The sequence below is a fragment of the Bombus vosnesenskii genome, unplaced genomic scaffold (genome assembly GCF_011952255.1).
Source record: "Bombus vosnesenskii isolate JDL3184/JDL3185 unplaced genomic scaffold, Bvos_JDL3184-5_v1.1 scf7180000013295, whole genome shotgun sequence".
NCBI lineage: Eukaryota > Metazoa > Arthropoda > Insecta > Hymenoptera > Apidae > Bombus > Bombus vosnesenskii.
The window spans coordinates 4,253,374-4,281,100 of record NW_022882946.1 but is presented as its reverse complement, the minus strand read 5'-3'; the positions used below and the strand labels follow the sequence as shown (position 1 = coordinate 4,281,100).

At 35.5% G+C, this 27,727-nt stretch overlaps 1 protein-coding gene across 14 annotated transcripts in view; it reads right to left on the bottom strand.

Moving 5' to 3' along the window:
- Positions 1–27,727, bottom strand: part of LOC117233329 (protein unc-13 homolog B-like) — a 378,435-nt gene that overhangs the window by 53,094 nt on the left and 297,614 nt on the right. For 13 of the 14 annotated variants that reach the window (XM_033493523.1, XM_033493525.1, XM_033493524.1 and 10 more), the window contains 3 exons: positions 24,724–24,801; positions 18,301–18,520; positions 8,703–8,823 (listed from right to left, as the gene is read on the bottom strand). In XM_033493523.1, the coding sequence (XP_033349414.1) occupies positions 8,703–8,823; positions 18,301–18,520; positions 24,724–24,801 (419 nt within the window). The remainder of the gene's footprint in view (positions 1–8,702; positions 8,824–18,300; positions 18,521–24,723; positions 24,802–27,727) is intronic. The other variant, XM_033493517.1, reaches the window with a different exon arrangement.

The window sequence follows — 27,727 nt, the reverse complement described above, 5'->3', positions numbered from 1 at the left end:
ACTAAATTTTCTTCTACGTATCTTCGACCTTTCGAGAGCCATAGTCGGGACGTGCGACCAATGACTAGATATATTTACACATTTTTTTCTCACCCCTCCTCCCCCCCCTCAGAGAAGACGAGACCCGGCCTTGTGCATGATAGCGAGATTTTCGGTTCATTTCACACGTTCGTTCTCGCGCCTTTTTACCCTGGCTTCGCAGTCGCCATTGCCTTGCCCTTTTTCACGTTATGGACACGTTCAAAGAGATTGCTATCCGATTATATCGTGTCGGTATACTGTCACCATTGGATACGTTGCTTCCAATCCCGCTTTGTACACCTTGTACAATTTCGCATTGCAGACCATTCATGTTAGGTGATATTGGACTGCGCAAAATCGTGAGACGAGGGAAATTTCGTGATGAGAATGTAATCGTGGTGTGTGATGTAAGGAATATTCGTTTTTAGAAATTATTTGCCCGTCTGTTTCGTATCTTTCGAATAATTCCTTCAATTATTTTATATTGAAATTATATCATATTCGTACAATACGAGCATGCGTATTTTCTACCAATATACGAGGAAAAAAGGCACGTGAAAGTTATCCATTTGTAAGATTGAGTTTTATAATTAGAAAAGTATCCTTTTTATTCTTGCTATGAAAGCGAAATTCTCTTAAATATAACTTTCAGAAACTGGATAGTTTCGTATATCGATCGTTCGTGCAATTATGTTCGTGTAAAAAAATACTCGATTTCCGCCCAAACATAGAAATGTATTTCTATTAATCTGGAGTTTGTAGTTCTTAAGAACAAAAAGTCGAAAATTTTCATCTTTGAAAGAACTCGTTCCCTTGCTTTTACTCACATTTTATTTACACCGTGTAAATACAAATTTTCCGCGTTCCATCGCTTCATTTAGCGAGGATATCTGATTTTCCAGCGGCATGAGCGTGAAACGCGATGCAAAAATGCTTGATACAACGTTCGAAGACCGGTAAACACGACGCTGTACTTATTTCTCTGGTAATTCTCATTCGCAGGACGACGATAGCTGCTTCATTAACTAGTAACCGATGAACAAGCACGGAGTACCTTGAAACGAAACAACCATTGCGCGATGAATTATCCATTGACGTTCGATGGATCGGTTCTTAACGTATTCACGAACGGGGAAGCAGTATTAATTAACCCCGATTCCCACTAATTTATACACCCGATCGCTTAGTAGCTTTTATCGACATTTTAGATCGTGCTCATCGCTTCGAGTAGCGGATATTTCGATATTTTCAATTCTAAAGGTTGAAAGACCGGCTCCATTGGAAAGACGATGCTTGAATAATAATCGGTTATTAATGTTAATCTCGTGGAAATGAACGACAAGTTTTTTTTAGAAGGAGCTAAACATACTTTGCGTTAAGCGAATGACCCATTTAAGAAGAAATACATGGTTGAGTGGATTGTGATTTATATTATTTGATTCGCGTAATTTCACGAAAGTAGTTCTTCAGTATAATTACGGATGAGTAAGAGTTACGATAGATGGAATTACTTTGCAAACTAATATTTTTATCCGTCTATAGGTTTAAGTAGTTGAATTAAAAAAGTACGATATATTCATCGAGAAGATAACTTTCTAAAGAATTATGTATTATATTATCGTAATAATTTTCATATCGTAGGAATAATATATGAATATACTATAATACAATAAGTTCATTTATTTCCTATTAAGATCAATAATTAATTAATTTGTAATGATAGTTTTAATCAGCCTCAAATATCTCGGAATAGAAATTGAACGTATTATATAATTGTCAAGTCAATACCGAATTTAACTACTGTTAAAAAAGTACTGCTTACAAACAAGAACGTTGATAAGCTCTGATTATACGGTTCTTATCATTCTTTGAACTCGATACGATCACGTTCAATTACTCAAACTTGATAATTAGTATCAGTCGCGGAATACAAAATTTCGTTTAAGACAGCAAATATTTTCTTCTACGTGAAAATGAAGATAAAAGATAAAAATGTAATATAAGGAACAATTGAATTCGTATAATTATTCATATGTATTCCTATATATCGATCAATTGATCGAAATAACACAATTTTCATAAAGAAATTCTACTGGTACGTATAACAGGTTGTTAAAGAAACTCCATATCAATTTATAACTTCTTTATAACATAATCCAGAAGACCAAATATTCTTGTGCCGAGACGTGCATCGATAATGGTATTGTCTGATTATAATTCACGGTGGTATTGTCTCATTACAGAATTCGCACTAATGAGCCGCGGATCATCAATAATAGCCCCCTGGAAGGCAGCTGCATCGCTGATTAATTTCCCAGCGTGTGAAGATACGATTAGGATGGCGTCGCATAGCGTCGTAGCGATTATGAGGCTTGCAATGGAATTATCCGGCCGATCAACTACGTTATTATTAGCCGAAGTTTCGAAGTAAGCAAAGGAACGCGGATTAGGCACGCGAACGAGCACTTCCGTTGCTTTTCGGAACGATCAACATCGATGTTCCTGCCTACCGGCATCGGAAATTGCAATTTCGACCTATGCGCTGCCGTTGATTACTTAATAACTGATAATGAGTCCGATCGACGCGTCTCTAATCACATTCAAGTCGATAGTACGATTTCGTAGGATTGATCGTGACCGACGTAACACAGGACCAAACATCGCGTACAACTCGAGGAAATGGCACAATTGCTTCACCGATCTATGATTGTTAGAAATATTTTATTAAAGAAAATAATAAAAAATTATTAAAGAAATTTAATGCGTTGTATAGTAATATCTTTCGGTACTTTTTCGGTAATTTTTCGTTTCACATTGGATATTAATTAATGGATATTAAATATTAATTTTAATTTTTCGAATTGATATTAATTATTTCTTTCGTGAGAATTTCAAGAATTTTCTGTTTAATATTGCAGATATTAATCGCTCCCTGTTTCATAATTTTAAGAATCATTTATGCGATTTCAAATTGATATATAAATTTTCAAATTTTCGTTAATAATACACGTATATATGATATTATTGCGAAGGTGAATATTGAATTCTATTCGCCGTTTATTTCGGGAATTTTATCACATCTGTTAGTTCGTTATATCTTTTACTTGTTATACGTAGATCAAACAGTTTGGACCGTAGCTAGTGGACGTATCGCGCTTGTTGTTTGTTTAGTTTCATTCTAAGATATACAGGACTTGATAGAAAAAACAAAAAAAAAGATATCTTTTCCTCGTTATATTTTCGTTTTGTCCGAACAAACGACGAAAGCTAAATTCGATCTACTGTCTTTTTGTTTTTTTATCATTAATCGGAATCCAATAGTACACGTCATGGCTTTTAAGATAACTGGCATACATGTACAGATAATATGTTTCAATTTTTGAAATTTCCATACACATTGCCTGTTTTACTCTGTATCAATGTAAACGTAATATCAATGTGCTTCATATGAAAAAGAGAAATCGTAGAACTCGTCACTATTTGATTAATAATTATAGAAACAAGACACGATGAATATTTAATACGTATATCTTTATTTTGGAAATCATTGCATCCGATTACGGTGGCGATAAATTGAAAGTTATAAAACTGATATATATTTACATCGAACATACCAGAAACGCCGGGGGACATGTTCCACCGATTTTTATGACTGCTATGCATCAAAATATATTATCTTTTCCTTTTTCGGCTAAAAATTTTTCCGCGCAAATGCCGCATCGACTTCGACGTCGACTTATAGGTATACGAACATATATCGCGAAGAATACTGCAAAATATGACGCAGATTAACGAGTGTAAAGATAGAGTTTCGATAATACATAGTTTGCAAACGCTGCAAATACATGATACGTAACGAGAATCATAAATTCTGTATACACAATCCTCGATTTGCATCTATTTCTGCTAAACTTTGAAATACATGTGTTTTGAAATAATTTATGCAGACACTAATAATTCCATAACGATTCTAATCGTAAGTTAACCAGTATACTATACGTTTGTAGCATTTCGTGAATACTCTTTATAAAACACGCGATTGTTTGAATACAACAAGCTCTTTATTAATTATAGTCTTATTTTCTTATTTTTATTAGGAATATTAAATCGTTATCGAGGAGATTCTTATTCGAGGAGCTTATTTTCTCAACTGCTGTGCATTTTGAGTTAATCGAATTACTCATATAGATATTAATTTGCCGTAAGTATATTTTCCAGAATAGATCGCATTTGTTCATTTATTTAACGAGAGTTAAATGGCAAAGAACTGCCAAGAAGCATCTGCTTCTTTCGGGAAACGCAATATTTTTCTCGCTTTTAAAACATAGAACATATTATTTTGTACTTAAAATCAACTTAATAAAAATACGCCACCATGAATACATTGTTAGGTATGAAAATACAAAAGTTCAGTTAAATTATGAGCCGGCTTTAATGAAATGTCAAACGCTGCTTCCACCGTAAAGGTTAAGTCTCTCTTTTTTCATTTATTAAAACTCGGTCTGACAATCGTTATATAGTGAAATATTGCGATGCAACCACAAAGGAGTTAATAAATTTCGAAAATCTTCGTGATTAAATTTTTCATGAAAATAATTACGACGAACTTTTGAAAAATTCTCCCTTTACATTCGAAACGTATCGATTGTAAATTCTGGATTTAAAGCAAAATGAATGCTCGAGTCGCTGTAAGTGGTGGCCGTAAGTCGTTTGAAGAACTTGCTTGGATAAGCAGATTAGAAGACGGTAAAGCAGGTTTATGAGATATTCTTAAGAAAAGAGTCAAATAAAAAAATATCTGAGAGTGGATATTCTGATTTTACGAGCTTAAAAAGTAACGGAAGATACAGTATCGTTCATCGATGCTATCGACCCATTTAATCCTGTAAAATTGCTCAATTTTAATGCGAGAAACTTACCGCTACATATCTGAATATCTGAGAAAAAGAGATTACTAGTTTGTATTGTGATATCGTTATACGTGTAATTTATATTTCTCATGAATTTTCATAACTTTGCAACTATCGTCATGCAACGGAAGATGTTTTATTATTCTAAAAGTCCCGTAGGTTTTCCAATCGTGATCTGTGTGATTATACGTTTTAATGTTCTTTGTGACGAGTTTTAACAAGTTCCGTAACTCGTCGACCCAAAATGCTTTTCAACTTTGTCGGTTGGGGAAAACTAGTTACTACCGACGTTAACTTCCAGATGTACCTACATGTTCGACTTAATCCCATACACGCTATGTACTGTTTACCAAGTTACCGAAGGAAACGTTCCCAAGGATTAAATATGTGTTACACAATTTTGGATTTCTTTTTAAGGTGATTTACGAATTTTTATATTAGTCCTATCTCCAATAAGTTTTTATTACATTTGTTGCATCGTTGATTTTTGGAAGATGTTTAATAGAGGAATCTTTTTAGCAACTTTTAATTCTAATCTACATGATTATCGATTAAACGTTAACAAATGTTAAATACATTCGGCTAATAAACTTCACCGTGAAAGTATTAGATCGTGTGTTTATTTTATGTAAATATAACTGGAGATATTCGAGGAAATTTTATGTGAAAATTTGTATTCGTTTCTGATTTCTGCTACCTGTTACGGATTGTTACATCGAGTTATCGAAATTGTTTAAAAAATTGAGATTACGATTTAGGATTTCAAGGAAATTTCTGCAGAGTGTTTTAATTAGATCTCTCTGAGAAGTTATCGAGATTGTTATCAGATTCTTGAAAATATCTCCAAATCCATCGCGCTATCGATGATTATTTCTCACACGGTTTTCGATAAAACGCTTTCTATATTTAAGTGGATTCCACGTGCATTGCGATATAACGATTAGCTCGGTGACCTCGAAGACTCGACGTGATCGCGACACCGCTACAAATTTCACAGCTTTACAATCGGAAGTTTGATCTTGATCAATTGATCGAACCTTCATCGAATCTGCATCGTCTCGTTGGTATTTTCGAGGAACTTTGACAGAGAAAATGGGCCAGGGCTCTTTCATTCAGGAAACACCTATCTATTTTTCTGTCAGCGAGCAAACGTCGCTATAATTTCGCGTCGATATCGAGTTCAATATAAATTGCAGACTTGAAAATGTAACATTATATTACGTATTTCATTTTCAAATCGCCAGAGATCAGCGATAATTGATTCGATTGATTCTAAAGGTTATAAATAATAGTTAATTCTTTGAATTCAATTTTTACCGCTCACTTTTCCTATTGTCTATTCAAGGTCTCAATTACACAATTAAAAAACGCCCAGATTCGATTCCTAAATCCTATCACGAAATTATTCGTATCATATGAAACACTGTTTGCAACAAATCCTAATCCCTGGCACTCTTAGCTTGTTAGTTGACTCATTTCTCGACAAGAAATTTCTATAATTATGAAATTAAAACCGAAGAAAGATACTATTGAGATATGTATGATTTTATGTGCTAGACTAAGTTAGCTGCGTAGTAGTGATACTTGTATGTGAATATCAGTGCGTGGAAGTATGTGTGTGCGGCGTCTCGAAAACGGAGAAACGAAAACTGTTCAGTTAACAGTCTGGTATGGAAGAAAGTGTTGAGACGCGTGCAAGTGTGTATCGATGAATATCTCTGAAATCGTTTATCAAATAAATATATAACTATTCTAATATAAATTCCAAGCGTAAATTTAGTGTTCCTATACCATTATTTAGGTTATTAAGATCCAAAATTCTCAACTGATACAAATCGATGACGTTAGTTCTAATCCTTTTACATACAAATATAACGTAGTCTATTTTTATTAGAAATGCAATGACACGTAAACAGATGGAAGATCTGAAATCTTGAGATTCGAATGAGTCAATTCGTCTTTCCTGGTTAACGGGTTAATGGCGAAATTGCTGTCCATTCTTGTCGCTCTCACGGAAGACTAATTGTAATTTAGCCAATTGTTACACGTGTCTCGAGCCTGGCCGCATTCTCCAACTCGACAAGTACAATTCTCCTCGCTGGTAACCATATCGTAGAAGAGAACAAAAGCGTATTAGGCTCACTGGTAGTTTTTCAGCTGGAAAATGCGAAAGTGGGGTATACATATTTTGAATTCCGTGCTCTCGTGGACAGATCCAACCGGACGATTCCGCAAAAAAGAATAATGCGACGTGGCATGTTGCGTGAGGTTGTTGGGAAAAGGGAAAAGATCGTAGTCGCTTTCAGAGCTCTTTATTGTGCAACGGACGGCCAACCTAAATTTACCTATTTCACTGTCCCTGCACATTCTGAATGCCGCTATTTGCGCACGCAAATTTGCGGTCCTACGATAACTGGACTCAGCGCGGCTAACCCATGCAAATGCAAAAACTTCTCGAGCTCGTTTTGCAACGCGAGTCGAAACTTCGCACCCGGTGGCTCTGCTAGTTGACGTGTAATACGAATTTCATTCTGCTTCTGTCTTTTCAGAAATGGAATAATACGCGCTTAAACGTAACAGGCTCCCTTTCACCAGTTTTTGAAATAGTTTACGCGAAAGTATTTCAATTTGTGAAAATTTTAATTGTATACCGTTCCCTTTTAATATACATAGTTCATAATTTCGTTGATGATTATTCAACGGATGAAACAGAAATGAAAATTTGTATCCTTTGTGTTTTATCACCGTAGAATTGTTTTAATAAGTGAATTATTAAAAGCTTTTGCGATGCTAATTATTCGTAAGAGTGTTTCTTCTTTGAAGTTAGCGATCATTTAATTAATTATTTCTTGTGGAAAGGTCAATATTTTTATAGTTTCCGGTTTATCATTACAGAATTGTTTTAATCGATTCATTAAATTTTTTTATGATCAAAATCGTACGACATTTTGTATAATAATATATAGTATAATATATATATATAATGATATGTATGTAACATCGAATATTACTACTATTAGACGATTTATCTACAAGTTATTGTACGTGCGTAATGTTCAAATAGAGAAAAGCCAGGGAACGATTTGAGATATAAAATACTAATTTGTACATGTATCCTATACATTCTATGTTCATGTATTTCTATGAAAAATTCAGTCTTACAAAAATTGTAATACCTCGGTTAACTCCTTAATCATAGACATGTTTCGCGTTATTTAAAGTACCTTAAAACAAACGATAATGCGCATAATCTTAAATGCAGAATTATTGTTATTATTGTAATTATGTAGAATTAAATGTCCTGAATTATTCTCGACGGTATAGAGGATAATACAAATCTCGGTACTGACCGAATACTATTGTGCTATATAATCATCTTTGTCCACGAGTTTTGATCAAACGATTGCCATTTTTCGACCATAAATCCCACCGATCCAACTTCCTTAAACTTTCTCAAAGAATTGCAATTTTTGAATAAATATTTTGAATTCGAAGGCACGTATACAGCAGTGATAGTGATTATTTTATTTACATTTTCTTCTACCGAAAAAAACGGCAGAATACTTTGAGTTTAAAGAGTTTAATTAATAATTTTGTATACCGACAGGCAATGGCGACGGATCATAGATTCAGCTAAGTGGATCGCAATCGATCGACTGTTTCTTCCCTGAAAGTTGTTTGTTGCCACTGACGGGATTTTCCGTCGAGTCGATTATGCTGCGACAAAAGAAAATCGGGAAGAAGAGAAAAGATATGCTAAGAAGGACTCACCGGATCAGCTCGAAGATTTCTGGCTTTTCTCGTTCCCTCTGCTGCATCCTCTCCTTCATGGCTGTGATGATGCTGTTCGCCTTATCCTCGGCGCCATGCTTCGAACTCTTCTCAGCCGCTCCTGGGAAAATGAAAAAGGCAAACGGTGAAGATTTTACTTCGACAGCGTAACGTTGTTTAGCCGGTTTTAATAGAAAATAACATAGAATATTTTGTACAAGGCTTATTTTGCGACAAATACTCTACGCTTTATCTGCTGTTTCTGTATCAACTGTGTAGGGTAGTAAGAAAATAAAAAGGGTTCAAAGTTTAGACTCAAAGTAGATTACATATTTATGTATTTACATTGCATTTAAAAGTGAATAATACAGAATATGGATGAATTATGTCAGATAATAGTAAGGTGGATTATTATACATGTTGGTTGGTTTATTAAACAGACGAGTGATAAAATTGTAATAGTCAGTGTATATTAAAATCGCTTTAAGTACAAGTTCAGATCTCAACGAAACGTTCAGAACACGAAGGAATAGACACGTTCGTAGTTTATTATTAGATAATTCTGTAAGTAATACAGTATAAATTGATATAAATTAATACTGTACCAAATTAAACGAACAGCTGCAAAACCGGCTGTTTTTCCTTCCATCATCATTTGAAACCTACAGTAGCGATTCGTCACTTTATTTATTCATTTTTGAGAAATTGTAACTTAACTGTTTAAGAAACTAATCAATAGCGTATTTTGTCTCATCGTCTACGCTCGTTTTCCATTATTATGCCAAATTTTCTATTCTCCTTCCATAAAACTCCTGCCGCGACGAGTTCCACTGTTTTCCATAATAAAACTGCATTAATTATGGAATGACCTAATATTTTATAGAAGCTTCTCTTAGTTAAGGGATTTGCCAGTTCATAGACGTAAATCTAATTAAATCAGACTGTGAACAAAATAGCGTACGGATTACGCAATTATTTTTAATTTTTTTAGCTGATCTAGAAGGATATATTCCTTTATACAACATGACTGTACTAGCAGGATGTATTAACGTAATCTGCTTTAATCAGCTGCTGTAGGTAGGTAACTAATCCAGCATAAACACACCGTTGCGATACATAATAGGGATTAGAGTGACGTTAAAAACAAGACACACTTTCTATGCTTTATTAAATTCCTAACTAAATTCTAATGAATAAATAGTACGTGTGCGTATAGAAGATTTGATAAAATACAGATTTACGCTTCGCAAATTAATATTACCATTTTCTTCCTTTCTCTCTTCTTCTTTCTTTTTTACGTTCATTTGTGATGTTTATTTATTACGAATTATATTTATGTACGGTTAATATAATATATAATTCATTATTTTCATTATATCTTAACAAGTCAGTTCGTGACTATTATTTTCATAATTAAATAAATCATTAACTTTCTTCAATAATTTCAGTAAGTTTATTTCGATACTATTATTCCCATAATTCTGTTCGTTATGATTAGACTGCATCTGTTTATAAAGATTTTTATGAAGACAAAGTGGCTGGCAAAAGCATCTAAGCACTTGCCGAATCTTCTTTCGAACGAATTTTATGTTATACGGTATACCTTGAAATCTATCATGCTGATATTGGTAAAAGTGAAAACCAATCGTGAAGACCAATTGTCGCAAGCATGTACTTCGTAAAGCTTTTAACAAGCCACAAGATTTTCTGGCACCATCTTCAGCATTAATCACTTGTATGTTTCAGACTTGCAAATTGACGAGTTGAAATACAGTCAAGAGACTTGAGAGTTGCATACTAACTTTTGCCAGGAGTATGTTTCCAATAAATGTTTTGTGATTTCTATAGGCATTCTGAGATTTGTTTCAGATTTTACTCATATAGTCACGGACAGTCGGTTTTCACTATAGCGTCATGAAAATTTAAGAAGTCTCGTATGACACACATGACACGTTCGTAAGAATTTCTGAAGTATTAGGTTGTCCGGGAAGTGTCTTTCTTTCGCAAACGTGTTTTTTACAACAGTGTATCTTCATACAAACGTGAAACAAAGTCTGTAAAATGTCACGGTGTTTAACAAAACAAATAAAACAAAATGGATCGTACGTAATTCGACAAAATAATATAAAAGAAAAAACATCGTGCGTCTATTATTTTCTCATAAAACGAAAGAAACTTTTCGGACAACCTAATATAACTTGGTACAACGCGTTTGCGATACATCAACACGACGCGCCGTGATCAACAATTTATTAAGTCTACCATTAAACTTAATAAATTACAGGGACAATAATTATTGCCGTGAATATGTTCGAGCGACCATACTTTCCAAAAGCAAGTTTCGCGATTTCAATGGCAACTCCGCAACTTTTCTCCGTAACTTTATCTCAACCATTTCTTTTCGAGCAGTTTCCGTGGTCTCGGTTTCGAAGGACGCACACTTCAAGCTTTTCCGCGAGATACGCGTGAAAACGCAACCGTCGCGTCTTTCGTCGAGCGGAACATTCGAGCTTTAATTTTCCGGTGTAAGCTTCATCCTAAGCTCGTTTTATGCACGAGCCTGGGTTCTTGCGCGAGTAACATCACCGCGGCTTAACCAGACCGGAAATTACACGTTCTGATCGTTCAGATGTAGACTACGTAGCAAACTCCAGGCGAGTGTTGGCGAAAAATCGAAGTTTCTGATAACTAAATGTAGAAATCGAGAGAAAAATTGGAAATGTTCAATCACGCGTGTATTTCCAAACAGCATTGTAGAAAGAATCGTCTCCTATGGTGAGGATTTTTCAATATTGACGTAAAGCATTGAACAAAATAAAGCATCAAATTATTCGTAAGCTCTGTTTGTTATTAAAAATAGTTTCAGATATATTAGGTCGTCCGAAACGTTTCTTTCGTTTTATAAGGAAACAATGGATGCACAACATTTTCCGTTTTATATTATTTTATCGAATTACGTGTGATCCATTTTGTTTTATCAAAATAAAGATCACAGCGTTCGACAGATTAGGTTTAATGTTTGTATAAAGATGCATCGTTGTAAAAGACTGATCTGTAAAAGAAAGACACTTTTCGGACAACTTAACAGTATGTGAGTTGTTTACTTCTTATTGATGCACGATGGTTTCCTTGATTTTTTAAACTGAATTTGTAATATTTCATTCTGTTTCTGAACGTTTGAACACGACTCTATTTTTGCTATGGAATATATTTCAATAATTACGGAGATGATCTTCAAATAATGCTGCGACAGTTTAAATCAATAATTTAATTCATCTCGAATATTAGTACATATTTCTCTATGTTTAAGCAATTAATAGCTCAAATGCGAACACGACAGAAAAGTACGTAGAATTGCAGCTGCGAAATCATTATCAGTTTTCGCAGCTGTATTTTCCATGTGCAAACACGGTGGATATCTATAACAAGTCTTGTAACAGGCGAATCGTATGAATATATTAGATAAAATTTTAATTAAAATTTTTAATTTTCATGCACCACCTCGTCACCCGGTTAATAGCTTAGACCAGGGTCAATTTGAACTTTCACACCATAATTAATTGTCTGATATTTAAATATTCTGCGTGTAAGATGATGAGCCATTTATAGATAAATATAAGTGTTTGATTAATAATTTTTCGAAATTCATGCAGTTCAAATTCGCCTAAATCTCTGATGAAAATTAATCTGCATAAAGATACATCGACTTGTTTATCTTTTATAATCCTACTGCTATTTTAGGATTTGCGTATCTTAGCTTCACTTTTATTTCAACAAACAAATAGACTCTATGATATCCTTGGAAAATCTTTATGTTTAATATTGAAACATGTTTAATATTGAATATTGTAAATCGGTAATTTTTTAACGGTAAATATTTTTCTCAAACTTTTTATAAATAGAAAAATGCGTGCTGTGTTGAAAATAAACGAAAAGATACAGCGGAGTTGACCTTAAAATACAAGCGTTCGTTAGTTTCGCGAGTGACGAAACGTTCATTTATTGCAAGTAATACCTACATTTGATCATTTTATCGACAAAATAATAATATGTTAAACTACTGGCTATAAATAACTAAATCAACTAAATAAAACCAAGTTAAACGAATATTTAGAGATATCGAGCAAGTAATATGTAATGATGTGTAATCGTATTCTAAGCTTAATATTCTAATAATAATTTAACAACTCTATAATAATATAATACACACGTTTCTGTTCCACTTGTCAACACTTTATCAATTACGAAAAATCATTCTACGCCTATATCAAACGACCAAAAATTTCTCCAACTTCATCGGCAATTCTTCTCTGGTCTCTAACGGAACGAAGATAATTCCGATTCGAAGCAACGTTTGACATTCTAATCAAAATTCCGATACTCGTTAAAGAAACGAGCTTCAATCCCAAAATCTATCGTTTCCTGGGGAAATGGAATCCAATCTTTTCAGTAGCCGCAACATGCACCGCGTTACCTTCCGATCGAAGTTCATGGCGATCGCAATATATTTCGCCCACTGTGTCCGATTGCACGACTTCCAACCACTATTTTCTCGTGTATCCGTGCAACGCGTTTCTCTGTTTGGTACGTTTCAATTGAAGCTGGGCAAGTAGCCCAGAGCCCATCCATACCATACTGTTGGTTAAAATCGTTGTCTTTGGTGCTTGAAAACGTGCTGTATGTGGCGAACCAGGTCATTTACGGTAGCACGATTTCCAACGAGCAAAGAGAGAAACATCGATGCACCTGTTACGATCCGATCACAAGCAGCCACGAACCGAGGAAAATTAATACCCCGCAAAAGTAATATTATCGTTGTTTACCGAATATGAATAATGTTCGATGTCGGTATAAAATGCGATGAAACCTTAAAAATATAGTATAAGAATTTGTTGTACTTCTCTGTCAAATCAACTGCAATATAATATTTAATATATTTATCAATCAGATATTTATCATGTCCATTTCTAAATATTTCTTCAAATTTATGAGATTCCTGATCGTCTGGAATAATATCATTTTTGTGATGTTTCGTCAAAATGAAACTTCATTACATGATAACGAATAGATTAATATACCGATATATACAGGGTGGTTGGTAACTGGTGGTACAAGCGGAAAGGGGGTAATTCTACGCGAAAAAAGAAGTCGAAAATATAGAATAAAAATTTCTTTTTTTTAATTTTTTTTTTAAATTTTTCCATCGAGACAACGATCTACAGTGAGATCCGTTATAACGTACGTTAAGATTGACGAGTGTAAATATGGAAAAATGTACGAGGATAAAATATCCAAAGTAATGTACATATCGTTACATTTAGAAAATAAAGCATGTTTCCATTCGAGTTTTGTTTCATCAGATGTACGAGTAGAAATATTAATTTACATGAACATTTGCAGGATGTATCCTCGTTTCGTTTGCATTCAGTGCCCCAAGAGTAACCGCTGACGCTTTTAATATGTACAAATTATGCGAAAAAAGGTCTGAATTAAATGTCGCTGCAGGTCAAAACAAATAATGAAATGTAAATAATCACGATGACAAAGAAATATTCTATAAAGAGCAGGATATTTTTTCTAGAATATCTCGGTGTTACTGTACGTTATTAATGTATGTATACTAACTATATCGTAGCAGAATAAATCAACAAACAAAGAGGATTTATTTTCGAAGAAGAAGCTGCACGATTATATTCTCATTACATCCATCTGTCTCATCTACTTTACGAAGTTGCGTGTGTGTTTCAGGATTCCGAGTAAACAATTGATTACGCGTTCCATGCTCGTAATTGATATTCATTGATCTAGTCGCTACTCGACTGCATTCGAACGCATTATTAATTCAACGTCCGACGAACGGATTTAACTGAAATAAAAACTCTTCGTGTACTCGAGATCCGATTGTGCGTGTGTCGATAAATCCCCGTAGCACGTTCGTCGTATAATCTACCAATGTGAAAAACGGCCAAACTTTTCGCCTGGCGAGAGTTATTAGCGTTTTCATCAACACGCGCCAAAGCGTTGGTCGATTTAATTCTCAACCATCGACGATCGAATGAATAAGCGTCGCGTAACAAACGTCCAGTCATTTTCAACTCTCGATGACTCTCTCATACTTCACGCGATTAATTTGAAACGCTTTGAAATGTTCCGCTTTGGGAACTATTTTTTACGATTGAACTGCTCTTGCCAGATAGCCGATTAATTCTACTTCGCTAGGTAGGTTCAATCGTAAAGTACTAGATATCGAGTCGAGTGAAATATTTATTTCGTAACTTTGTCGATCCATACAGTATCGCGTTAACACCGCGAATACACAGAGATATGCAGATTACTCGACGCACAGTTTTCCTTATAAATTTGCAAATGAGAAATTTCGCGATTTCCAATTGTGTCAACAGCCAGGGTCAGTGAAAATGCTGATTCACTTATTATATACGCTTCATTTGTATTCCATTTATTATTTGCAACGTTTTATTCGTATAAGTAGACCGTGAATGTTTTGGAGAATTCATATTTTCAACGGAGAAATCTAAATAGAAAGTTGGTTCAGATATTTTTTAAATATATCGCAACGAGTACTTTACTCTGGGTATTTTGTATATTATTGCATGTTGCGAAGCACACGAGAAATTTAAATGTACACATTTTGGAATATTACATTTCCTATAAATACACACGTAAACGTTCATTGCGTTCTTGTAAATATACAGGGTGGTAGGTAACTGGTGGTACAAGCGGAAAGGGGGTGATTCTAGGCGAAAAAAGAAGTCGAAAATATAGAATAAAAATTTTTCGTTCGAGGCTTTGTTTTCGAGAAAATCGACTTTGAATTTTCGCTCGGTACGCGTGCACTTTATCACGTCTCGTTATAACGGATCTCGTTGTAGATCGTTGTCTCGATGGAAAAATTAAAAAAAATTTTTATTCTATATTTTTGACTTCTTCTTTCGCGTAGAATCATCCCCTTTCCACGTTTGTACCACCAGCTACCAACCACCCTGTATATCCTTAAGGATGTTATTAATATTGAATTCTACTTGATTTACATATACATAACACGTATAATATAAATAATATAACGTTCACTACTATCCGCGATTTTAGATATCGTTTCGTCACAGCAAACCGAAAATTTCGCGTTGGCTGCAAGATTTATTTTAAAGTTTCTTCCGCTTTTTGCGGCCGCGTTCTACGCGGCAGATATTAGAACTGCTCGTTAATTATATCTCTGCTTCGCTTCTGGTAATTAAATTTGGAGAAATGCGATGTAATTTCATCGCGTCTCAACGTGGTCGCGAGCCAAGTTAATGTCGCGATAGTTTTGTTTCGTATGCAGATCGTGCGACCTCGAGATCGCAAGGGAAGCGAAAATTCACGCAATTGCAATTTATTTTATCGTTTCGCGTTTAATTGGAGTTAATGGCGTTTTGTATTATGCATCGAACAGATTCATTCTATCGATCGTCCAGTATTCGGACAATTCGATAAATAGAATTCGATGGGTGCTTTTAATGAAATTTTTGGACCTATCATAACTCAATTATAGTCCAGAATTAGTAGATCTACGAATATTTGAATATATGTATTATTATATCACGTGTTTTTCATGTTTGAAGATGAGAAAAATGTAAATACAGTTTTGTTGATTTTCCAACTTTTATAACACTCGATGCCTGAAAACAAGTAGTTTATCGTCAAAGGCTTGATAGATACGAAGATATAAGGCTTTGTAGGTAGGTGATAAATCTATAATTGATGTTATTAACATTACACACAAGATAGACATTAAAATACGCGATACAAGATTTTACAAGAAAAGGGTACCTGGTTTGAAAAGTTACTTGTGTCAAGAAGTAGATTTTAAAGGCGTCTAAATCTTGATTTCGTACATTTAAATATCAAAAATAAATCCTATTATAGTCTCCTCGCTAACGAAACGTTGGCTTGCGTATTGATAAACCTGTGACTTTAGATACGTTTGAAAATCAGAAACTCAATGAAATATGAATTATTAGGTCGTTCGAAAAGTTTCTTTCGTTTTATAAGGAAATAATACACGCGCAATGTTTTCTCTTTCATATTAGTTTATTGAATTGTGCACGAACATAATAATAGGAATAGAACGAAATGGATCATACCTAATTCAATAAAATAATATAAAACAGAAATTGTTGTTCATCTATCATCACCTTATGAAACGAAAGAAACATTTCGGACAACCTAATATTTCCGAAAATGTTCTACGATAAGTCGTTGTCGTTATATCTATTCCTTTCGTTGTTACCCTAATTTTATTCTTCAATTTTTAGTTGGTTTTAATAAAAATACTTGAGTATTTTCTATTGTAAAAATTGTTCTGCTAATCCGTAAGGATTGGTATTCGATGTTATGAATAAACGTCCTACCTAACTTACCCGTTTTCGATAATTGAATTTGACTGCGTTTCGTTTGAAGCTCAGCAGAAGATCAGAGGTATTCCAGCTCAATTTACTTCAGCATCTTACAAATGCGATTCGCGAAGTGCCAACTATTCTAATTATTCTGACCAATAGAATGCAGCCTAATTTAATTACAATTTGTCAAACTACCGATTCACATAATTCTAGTCTATATCTTTATTCATATCAGATAAATATATCGAGTTAATATCAAAATTTATTACGTAAAATTTCATGATTTCTTCATAGACGTTTATTTGGTATTTTCTATTGGGGAAATTATTATGTAAATAAAATACCTTCTTAACTTTGTTCCTGAATACAGTTTATATCGTAAAGACCGCAAAGTAATTCCGTTTCCTCGAATTAGCGATTAAATCTTAATCATACGAATCATTGAATAATCTGTGCAGACCGAAGCATGCCTTCTAAAATTCTTCATATTATAATATCGGTTATTTACATTTTATCATATATTTTACAGTTACTATTTGTATATTAATAATTTGATATTATAATTGGAAAATGAAAATATATACGACCTAGATGTCCATAATTCCCCTCAAAATTATCATTAAACAAATTGGAAACAATTAATTTTAACTAATTATCAAAACTAACGATTCCGCTGAAATTGCTCAACTTCGTCACTCAATTCCCGATGAAGTTAGTTATGTCGTGACTAATTAGCTAGCAATTAATAACGGAATCATAACACAGTTTACGAACTTCGATCTAATAGCGAATAACACCAAACACGCAGGTATCAAAAACGTCGATAATGTTCTACGAAGATAGCGATATCAAATTGCCGGCAAAATTCAGCAATGCAGAAATAGAGATAATTTTGATAATTACCTGTTACCAAGTTATAATAATTTCAAATTTCTAATTAGCCCATAAGCGATGGACCCAAAATGGGGTATATGAAATCCTAGCAACTGCTATTTTAATCCCAAACAATTTGTGAGATTACCGTTGTGAAACGCAGTTCGATTAACTGTATAACTTAACGACTATACAGCAATGTGTATAACTCACAATATTATCTTTTGTAAATTTTTATATTCTTCTGTCTATATAGTAAAACGACCAGCATATGTTACATATCAAATCACAGGTTGATTTTAAAGGCAAAATTGACAATGTTTACTTACTTTGCAAGCAGTCGGCGTTTAGCAGGTCCTTGCACTTTTCGTGGCACTTGACACCGCATTCGGTACACCGCACCCCCTGTCGTGCGATACCCCAGAGGAGACCCTCGCACTCGTAGCAATAGGTCGGCGATGTGGCCGTCCAGGTGACGAATTTGTGCGGCGTCGTCGAAGAGATCGGGTAGATCATCGCTTGCAGCGTTTTCTTGTACACGTGCATCTTCTGCGGATGCAGCAGTGTTGCACAATCAAGTTAGAAATCAGCGTATCGAAGGTTCGTGGCAAGGGGTGTATTGGACAGTCTGTATTTGCAGGGATCATTCCAACGACTCCGACTCTGCTACTCGTTAACCGAATCGATAGTTCCTTCTGAGGTAACGAGGAACGTTTAACGTTTATTAAACTGTTTGGGCGAACATTTTTACCAGATACGAACAAGCTTTTATTATTCTTTTCTTTCAACATTGGTATCGAATCAAACACAGTTAGCTCCTACTTGGAAAAAGATGTTTGTAGAATTTTAATCATTTTTGTAAAAGTTATAGAAGTTTAATATGGAAGATTTATATGGACGTTACGATTATTTTTTTGTTGGAATTGTCTTCCTTGGAAATTTTCTTTCTCAAAAAAATGGTAGCAAATATAAGTCTTTTTCCGAAAAGTTCTATTGGTTTCATAAATATATATTTACTGCCATAAAAGTTCTAATATTCTAATATTCTAATATTCTCTATCCCTCTGAAAACACTATGTAATTTGTAAATACACAGGACTATTTACGAAACACTACACCAAACCAATCAAACGCACAGAAAAAAGTATACTTTTCGCAGATTGCAAACCGAGGTTATTCTCATCTATTTGTTCATCTAATAGCTATTCATCTAATCGTTCCTCGTTCCTTCGTGAAAGCCAAACCAACCGATTGTTCCGCTCGTTTGCAGTTCAAATTCTGGAGAAGCTTGAGGAATTCGTAACTATTCTATTCGTTCGAGCAGAGAGTCAAAGTGTTAGCATTCGCGTGTGACCAATCAACGAAGAGCGCAGACACGGTTACAAAACGATCGAAGAATCCAATCTTTCTTGCTTCTTCGTTCTGGAAATCACGAAACTGAAGAAGAGTCTCCAACGATCTCTACAAACTTCGAACCTTTCTGCAACCATTTGAAACCGTGTTTGTCTTCCTCTACTACCTCAATCATCCTATTGTTCCTATCGTTCCTATCGTCAACTCACCTCATGAAACTCTTGCTTTAGTCTCATGCAAGATCAAAGGTACTCACTTTCTATATGTGTACATGTCACGCTGTCATTCATACAAACGACACGCTAGCGCTCGTACATAATTACGCGCACAATCATAACGTGCCAGAGGGAGTTGGTGCCTGGCGAGACCTAATTACATACGCAATCCTGTGTACACAGATTAAACAAAGGACAGAGGCTGGAATCCCTGAAGGTTGCGGTGGTTGGGCTGTTTAATCAGGTATACGAGATTCGCAAGGATTTCCATTCAATATACAATGCCTGCTTATGCACGCTATCGCCGGTATAGTCCTTCCGAATCTCCTCTCTAACCAGGGGGGCTAACGTTGCGTGGCGCAAGCCATTGATTGGGTTGGTTACTCTTTAAACTGTTGCACGCGTGTGTCTGCGCTTGCCAACCGCTTACGCTGCCTGTGCAGATCACGTATCTGTATTTATACGTGTACGTATGTACGTATACCGTACACACATACACGGTAGGAATACGAAGAGAAGAGAAATAAGTTTGATTTACTTTTTCGAAATTTGTAAGGTTGTTTGCTCGTTCATTGAGATTTTTAGAATCGAATATTTTTTACGCGTTAAAATTAAAAATCTAACCGATCCTACTGCGAAGGTTGCTTGATCCGAGGAGCGAGAATATGCAAAACACGTATGTACATTCGCTTACGAAAGTTGATATGGCATAGTGCATTTACATTGGTAAATTCTATTGGTTTTAAAGTTATGAAATTTATGTACACTGTTTTCAAAGTCTTCGTGCAGTTTCTCCTATATATTATTTTATCAATAGTAATATTAACAGCATATGGTATTTACAAGACGAACAAAGACGAAGCACCTCCACTTGAAAAGTACATAGAAAATTGTCTGAAAAAATTAAATATCTCCCGATTCTGCTCTTGTTTCCAACAAACTTTTACCAATACAAACATCATCAACAGCTACCATACTTAACACTCGAGACTCGCGTAATTCTCTTCTCCTTAAAAATCTTTTCCTTCGTTCGTGCCATTTTCAATTTCAAATCAAGACGAGTCATCGAATGAAGGATGGAAGCTCTGACACTGGTAAAACATCGTGTTACAAAGAACGTGTGCTACATCATCAAAGAGAATAGATTAGTCAGCAAACAAAAACTGAGTCTAGATTTTGTACTTTTCAATCTATTTTCATATTTGACGTACACAGGTAGCGCATTGGTTGGTGAAATCGGCGCAGTCGAGTTTATAAGTGGACGCTACAAGGAATCTCGGGTTACTGTATCTATTTCTTTCGTGTCTCCGGAAGTAAACAGGCGCGAGGTGTCGTCGATTTGCGAGACCCCTTCGTCCTCGTTCTCCTCTTCTTCGATTTTTATCTTTCTCTCGTATCGACACTTGGAGACGACCTCCTGTCGGATGATCGACGAATGGAACATTATTGGGACATTTTCCTTCAGAGAAAAACAATACTTTTCCTATCGATTCGATGAAGTATTCCTTGCACCGATTTGCTCGGCTTTTTTCAACAGCCTCGAAGACTTCGAGAGAAAGAGCGACAGATTGAAAAAGAGAAAGAGAGGGTGAGCACGTTTTCTAGATGTTGTACTATTGGAACGCTCTGCAAGGGATGTAAAAGCATCGATCCGCTAAAAAGCACTATAAGGGTAACGTCGTGAGTTCAGGATGTTCCCCACTTTTCTATGTTCAATTTTTGCTTCGGATGGCAGACAATGTCGAACAGTTTTGAGCTTTCCACGTTCGTGTAAAATCTCGTGTCAAAACACGATAAGACACCTGCGGAATTTTCACGTAAAGACTTACGTCGCTTGAATTTTAATGTTGAATTTATAGCAGCGCACGTTGATAATTGTAATATGCAATGCTTCTATGTCGAGCGAATGCTTTCATAAAAGCTTGAAGTTGGAATTATGATCGACATATTATATCGCATACTCTAAATATAAATGTCCCGTTTTTTAGAACGAAATCCCATAAAAATGGCAAGCTTTGATCTTACGAATTATTTAAAATTTTCATTACAGAAACATAGAGTCTCGCAATTTGCCATTGCGATTATTTCTAATGTAAAATCTGCCTTTAGGAAATATCTTGAGCTTTTGTATATTTAATGAAGCTTATATAAATAGCACATAAAGAGCTGTATAAATTCGCAGAGAAATTTCAGGCCGTTTCTCTGGCCAAGATTCGTTAACAGTAGGACATTGTTGAGAAATTGACAGCCGTGAGATTTCCACGCCGTTATGTCTTACGTTTTCCCACTAAACGTAGACTAGTCGATTCTGTTTGGCAATGTGACGAACACGGGGAACATCCGACACCCATGAACAGGGATCGGAGTATCCTAGCTCTATCCTAATTATACTCGGTTTACATGACCATTGTAGCATCTCATATCCGCGAGTAACCTACACGTGACCCATTTACATACATACATCGCGATTGTACCGCACGTTTCGATCGCTACTGGCGCTCACGTTTGGCAATGCTCGCGACGAGTGTGTACAAATACAAATTATTATGCAGATATGCGTATTTGAAACGTTCACCCTAGCCGCTAAAGAGAGAAAGAGAAAGAAAGGAAGAAAGAAAGAAAAGAAGAAAGAAAGAAAGAAAGAAAGAAAGAAAGTGAGTGAGAGAGAGAGAGAGAGAGCACGACTCGTCTAGGTTTGCTACGAACGTTGCTTTCCTCAGTATCACAGAATATGTTTTTCCAAAGAAATAGAAAGAGACAGAACAGAGAGATAGAGATAGAGATAGAGATAGAGAAGATGAAGAAGAAGAAAAAGAAGCAAGGCAAAGAAAGAGACAGTGATAGAAGAAAGAGAAAGAATGAAAGAAAAAGAGACAGACAGGTTGGGTCACACTTACGTGAAAGAAAATAGCGCGGAAATGAGGATAAAATGCAGCACAGTTCATGTGAAAAGAAAACAAATTATCAGAGGTTATAGTTCAGCTGCACGGGCGAGCCATCGCTGGATAACGCTCGTGGATGTATGTATTTATCTTGATTATCTTAAATTTTACAATGACGCGTATCTTACTATCTAATATATCATTCTAACTAAACGTAATAGTGAATTTTTCGCGTTTTATCATCCCTGTGGAAACGCTGGATGTTTCCAATCGTCGCGCAGAATGAAATTGCCGCGCCTTGACGCCACGTCAATATGGCACGACTTTGAGCGAGCTGGATCCTTGGTTAATGCCAACTTGATCGCGTCGACGTCGGCGCTTCCCTCAACGCGAACCTTTCTTTTAAAATATCGTCGCCCGATAAAACCTCTCGCGATCTGCTACTTTTTTTTCCTTTATCTTTTTCCTACTTTTTTTCTTCCTACAATCGTTCGTCGAGATTGAAATGTCATTCTGCTTGAAATTAGTTTCTTGCTGTGACGCAGCTCGTTTAAAGGATCGGACGTTTGATTATTTTTTAGGCTGATGAAAATACGAAGGTGTTCCTTTTTTTTACAGTAGATTGTAAAACCAACAGTAAAAGTGAATTTTTGCTCAAGTCATCGCTTCCAAGGACTTTGATACTTGTATCGATAAATTTAATCAATCGAATAACACGTGTCTCTAATGAATCCTCTGTAAAAATTTTGTCTCTATTACTATGTTAACTTTACTCGTTATCTGTATCAAAATGATCGATAAAACAACGCGGCGACGACAAGAAATGCCTCTTGAAAGTTTCATTGTCTTAAGTAATCAATTTTTCGTATCTTCAGTAGCCTGAAAAATAGCAAAATTTGGACAGATTGATTCTTAATGCGTGGAAAATATCACTGTTGTTTAGTTGAGGTTGCAGAAAAAATACTTGTCTTCTGGTGAACTTAAATCCAATATTAGCCAAGTTTGAGATGGCGGACACGAATCTCGTATACGTGTACGGTAAATATAGTTTGCTTTCAAGGCGTACGGATTACGATCACTTTGAAAATTTCCTTTCGAAATGAAGAAACTTGCCTGTTAGCGATAGGAATTTCAAAATAACTTGCAAGATTCGCGTGTTTCGGAAATTTCGTACTTCTTTGCAAATTTCATAAAATACTTGATCTGACATATAGATCTTGAGAATTTTGGAATTTCTCAATTTCCAATATCGAACTAAATAAAGACAAATGCAAACAAAATTTCATCGATAATTTTACTTTTTAATTCGTCCTTGTCCTCGATATCATTAACTATCTCTTCCTAATCTTTCGAGATATGTAATTTTCCTCGAAGCTTTTTAATTCTAACGTAAGCTCAATTTCACTTTACCTGAGAACCCATTATTCATTAATTTATTTATCTGCAAGAAAATATACTCTGCCACCATCGCAAACATTTCCAACAACCTCTACAATCTCCTCAGACTTTAAGAAACAATCTGCACGTTTAAACAGACCGTACTCTGCACTTATTCGATATCTTCGCGGTATCTGGTCGTCACGACCTTCGATAAAACATCGCGGTTGTCTATCTTTCTCACGCGATCTTCCAATCAATGCTGATGGAACCTCGATGTTTTACGACACTTGGTGAAATCGAGACGGTCGGGTTTCATCGCGTTTCGCACAGCTATCTCACGAACATCCATGCGAAAATTGACTATCAAGATTCCTCTAACGAGCTTCGTTCGCGGATATTAAAATTCTCGACCGGAGGAAACGTCTCTTTAATTTCAATTCACTTCCTCATCTCTTGACGTTTTCGCGCGGAAAACGCTCTTCACCCTCGTTCTAACACAGATCTAAACATCCCAGGAACGCGAAACGTCGATTCTTTGGATTTTCTATCTCGATCGCGATACTAATCGATGTTTCATCCCGATAATAGCTTTCCTTTACGTGTACCGCGGTGAAAAACGTTCGATTATGGTGTTGTCATATTAATATTCCTACATTCGATCTTAAAATTTTGAACATTAAATTCATTGAAAAATTTGACGTTTCATTTTAAACGTTCGATTTAAATATCAAATAAGGTTCTCGTTGTCTTTAATTTTGCCGGTAAATTGGTTGAAGAGGGCGCGCGATCGTTTTTCACGCGAGCAATGAGAAATTATCCGTCGCTGTATAGCGATTGCAGATTGTTGACGAATCGTTAAATAGGCAACGCGTAAGATGACGATGATGCCTGAAAGGAGAGTGGTTAAAGGACGAATTCTTACCAGCTCCTCGTCGTTTAACGTGGCTCTGGGCACCGCCGACGTCAGACCCGCCGCGTTCCTCTTGGTCGCCGCCATTGTCTGAGAAAAGATAGAAATTAATGTTCATCTGATTTGAGAACAATATCTTCCGGTTTTTTTCTTTTCTATTGTGTAGACAGAGATAAAGAACAGGAAGAGGGTAATTGAATGGTGAAATATGACGAAGTGGAAAGAAGATAACGAAAAGAACTATGAGAACGAACGAGAAGAGAAAACGGTGAAAAACTGAATAAATCGAAGACTCGCAAAATGTACGAATCATCGGAAAGACAGAAAAATTTTACAACGATAGTATTACAAAAATATATATATATATATATATCAGTTTTATTACGAATGGATTTTATTCGGAAACAATTGCGAAGTTATTGAAAAAAGAGAAGGTAACGACAAATTGACGAAATAAATGATGGAAACGTGACGCTGAAAATTACATTTTAACATAGATCATTCGGTTGATATTCAAAAACGTAGAACATAAATTTCACGCGTTGAGAAATGTCGCGTATAAGAAACTGCGATTTCGAGTAAAGAAAAAGATTTATGAAGGATGTATCATGCCAAATATATTTGTGACATTTGCGTTGTTATTTACAAATGTTATTTACAGTCACGATAAGATGTGTTTTATTTACATTGGCTTATTTCGAAGCCGTGCTCCGAGCATTTTATCGTGGCCAGAGAACAAACTTCTTGATCCTTTATCTAACAATATTACATTACATTAAGAATAAACATTATTGCTCAAAGGTATGGTCCGTTTGGAAAATTAATAAAGCAAGACAAAGACATTTCAAGTATAACAAGATCAAATATAAAGAAGAACGATATGAAAAGATTCGCTATACCGGAACAAACCAGCTGATTCTAAAATTGATTCATAAAAACGTTCGATACGCTCTAATTAAAAATAATAAATATTTATGCAATTGAAAGAGCTAATATTTAACGTTCGCTATATTTGCAAAACAAACTTGATACATCGGCACAAATATTTGTAACAGGATCGAGAAGCTCTCTGTTTGAAAACGAATTTGTAATCGTTATTAAAAAAAAAAAAAAAAAAGAAAGAAATACGAAAAGAGAAAAAAGAGACACGTATTATCGTTCGTAAAAGACACAGAGAAAAAGTAGCTGAATGAAATCGGTGCTAGAAATGAAATACCAAAACCGAGATAAAGAAAAGTATCTAAAATTAACGAAACGAAGATGAAGGAAGTGAAAGGAAGTAAGAAAGGGCAAGATCAAACAATGCAGAGAAAAGAAAAAAAGTAAAAAAAAAAGAAAAAAACATAATGAGATGTAATGCAATAAAATAAACGACGAATGAAAAGACGAATATAATATGTAAGAAGATAATAAAACAAAAGTGAATAAAATAGAGCAATGAAAAGAGATATAAATGAGTGTAGGGGTGATAGTGAGAGGCAGAGCGAGATAGAGCTGGTGAATCTCTACGGAGAGAATCTAATCCAATTAGTTTATGACGTCTGGTTGGTGTGGCGCGTGGTAGGATTTGCGGCTGGCTAGATTTCAATTAAGATATTGTCCACGGGGCCCCGTGCTCATTGCATGCGCTACTGTCTTGTCTCCGTGGATAGACGACTAATACGGAGCGTCTAATTTCGCGCGTCACCTACATTCGCTGTCGACTCTATTGGCTTTTCTACTCTCTCAAAAGCGTGTTCGTGGTGTGTATATATATATATATATTTACAAGCGTTCACGCACGGTGCACCGTGGCTTCGTCTACGTTTTCACCTTTCTTCGTACGTGTACGTACTACACACATGACGAATTGTACACGTTCGATGGAAATTATGTGCGTTCGCCACAATCCTCTTATCGTATACAGGATCTCCTTACTTCGACTAGCATATTTCTCCAAATATTTGTAGTATTGCACATATTTGTCTATTTGGACATATCCTTTGCAATTGTCCATTTACTTTTTCCTACCTTTCTTTTCTTTTTTCTTTACATTTTACAGGATGTACGACAAACCGTCCTTTGCTGTCCCTTTCTCGCTTTTTAAACCAAAAGACACATCGTTTGGAAGAAAGTGAAAATCAGAGAGAAAGGAAGAGCAGGAGGAATGACACGTAGGTTAGTTTATCTGCTAACGTAATCGCGATACGGCCTTCAGAACGTCAAATCTAGAGTTATTCGTCTAACTATGCTATACAAACGTGTCGTATTCTGTACCTACTAACTATCGTATATTTCGTCTACTCGTTCATGCGCATCATCGTGATCAACATTCTTACGCATGCGGGTACACTCAGAAGATTGAAGTACCAAATAAGATCACGATCGAATGCCTGTAATACATCTCGAATGACTAAATCCTTCCATTTTGTCTTCGCATTATTTCTTCTTGACGCAATAACGATACTGAATCAAAGGAATAAAAAAGAAATCATGGAAACATCGTAGCTGTAAAACTTGGAAGCATTACGAAAATTGGAAAAATTTAGTCTTCCGAGTGTGATCACAGTCAGGGATCGATTCAAGTAACGCGACAGCAGAACAGATCGGAATACGGAGGCGACAATTAGCAAAAATGTGGCGAACGATCAAAAAGTGGTCGCGAGCAACATTTCCTTTCAAGTACAGGAAGCACGTTGGTCGCTTCCCTCAATTACCGGCATATCTCGTTTTTCGTACAGCAACGAGATGGTTGGGTGAACGTCGCGTCGGTCCCCGGATAATTATATCGTGACACGCGAGACCAGCTCGCAAGCTCGTAACGTTACTTAAAAAAGAAAAAAAAAAGAAAAATCCTTCGGTTATATATAGAAAATCCCTGGGTAGTGGCGAGTTACGAAGTAATTAAACTGGTTATCGCGCCAGAAGGGCGGAGATCGCGCGTTGGAAACGTTGCTCGCGCTATTGCGATGTACGGAAGATGAAATAATCAGTGGAATCACGGAACCGAAAGAGTAAACAAAGCGAGATAATCGAA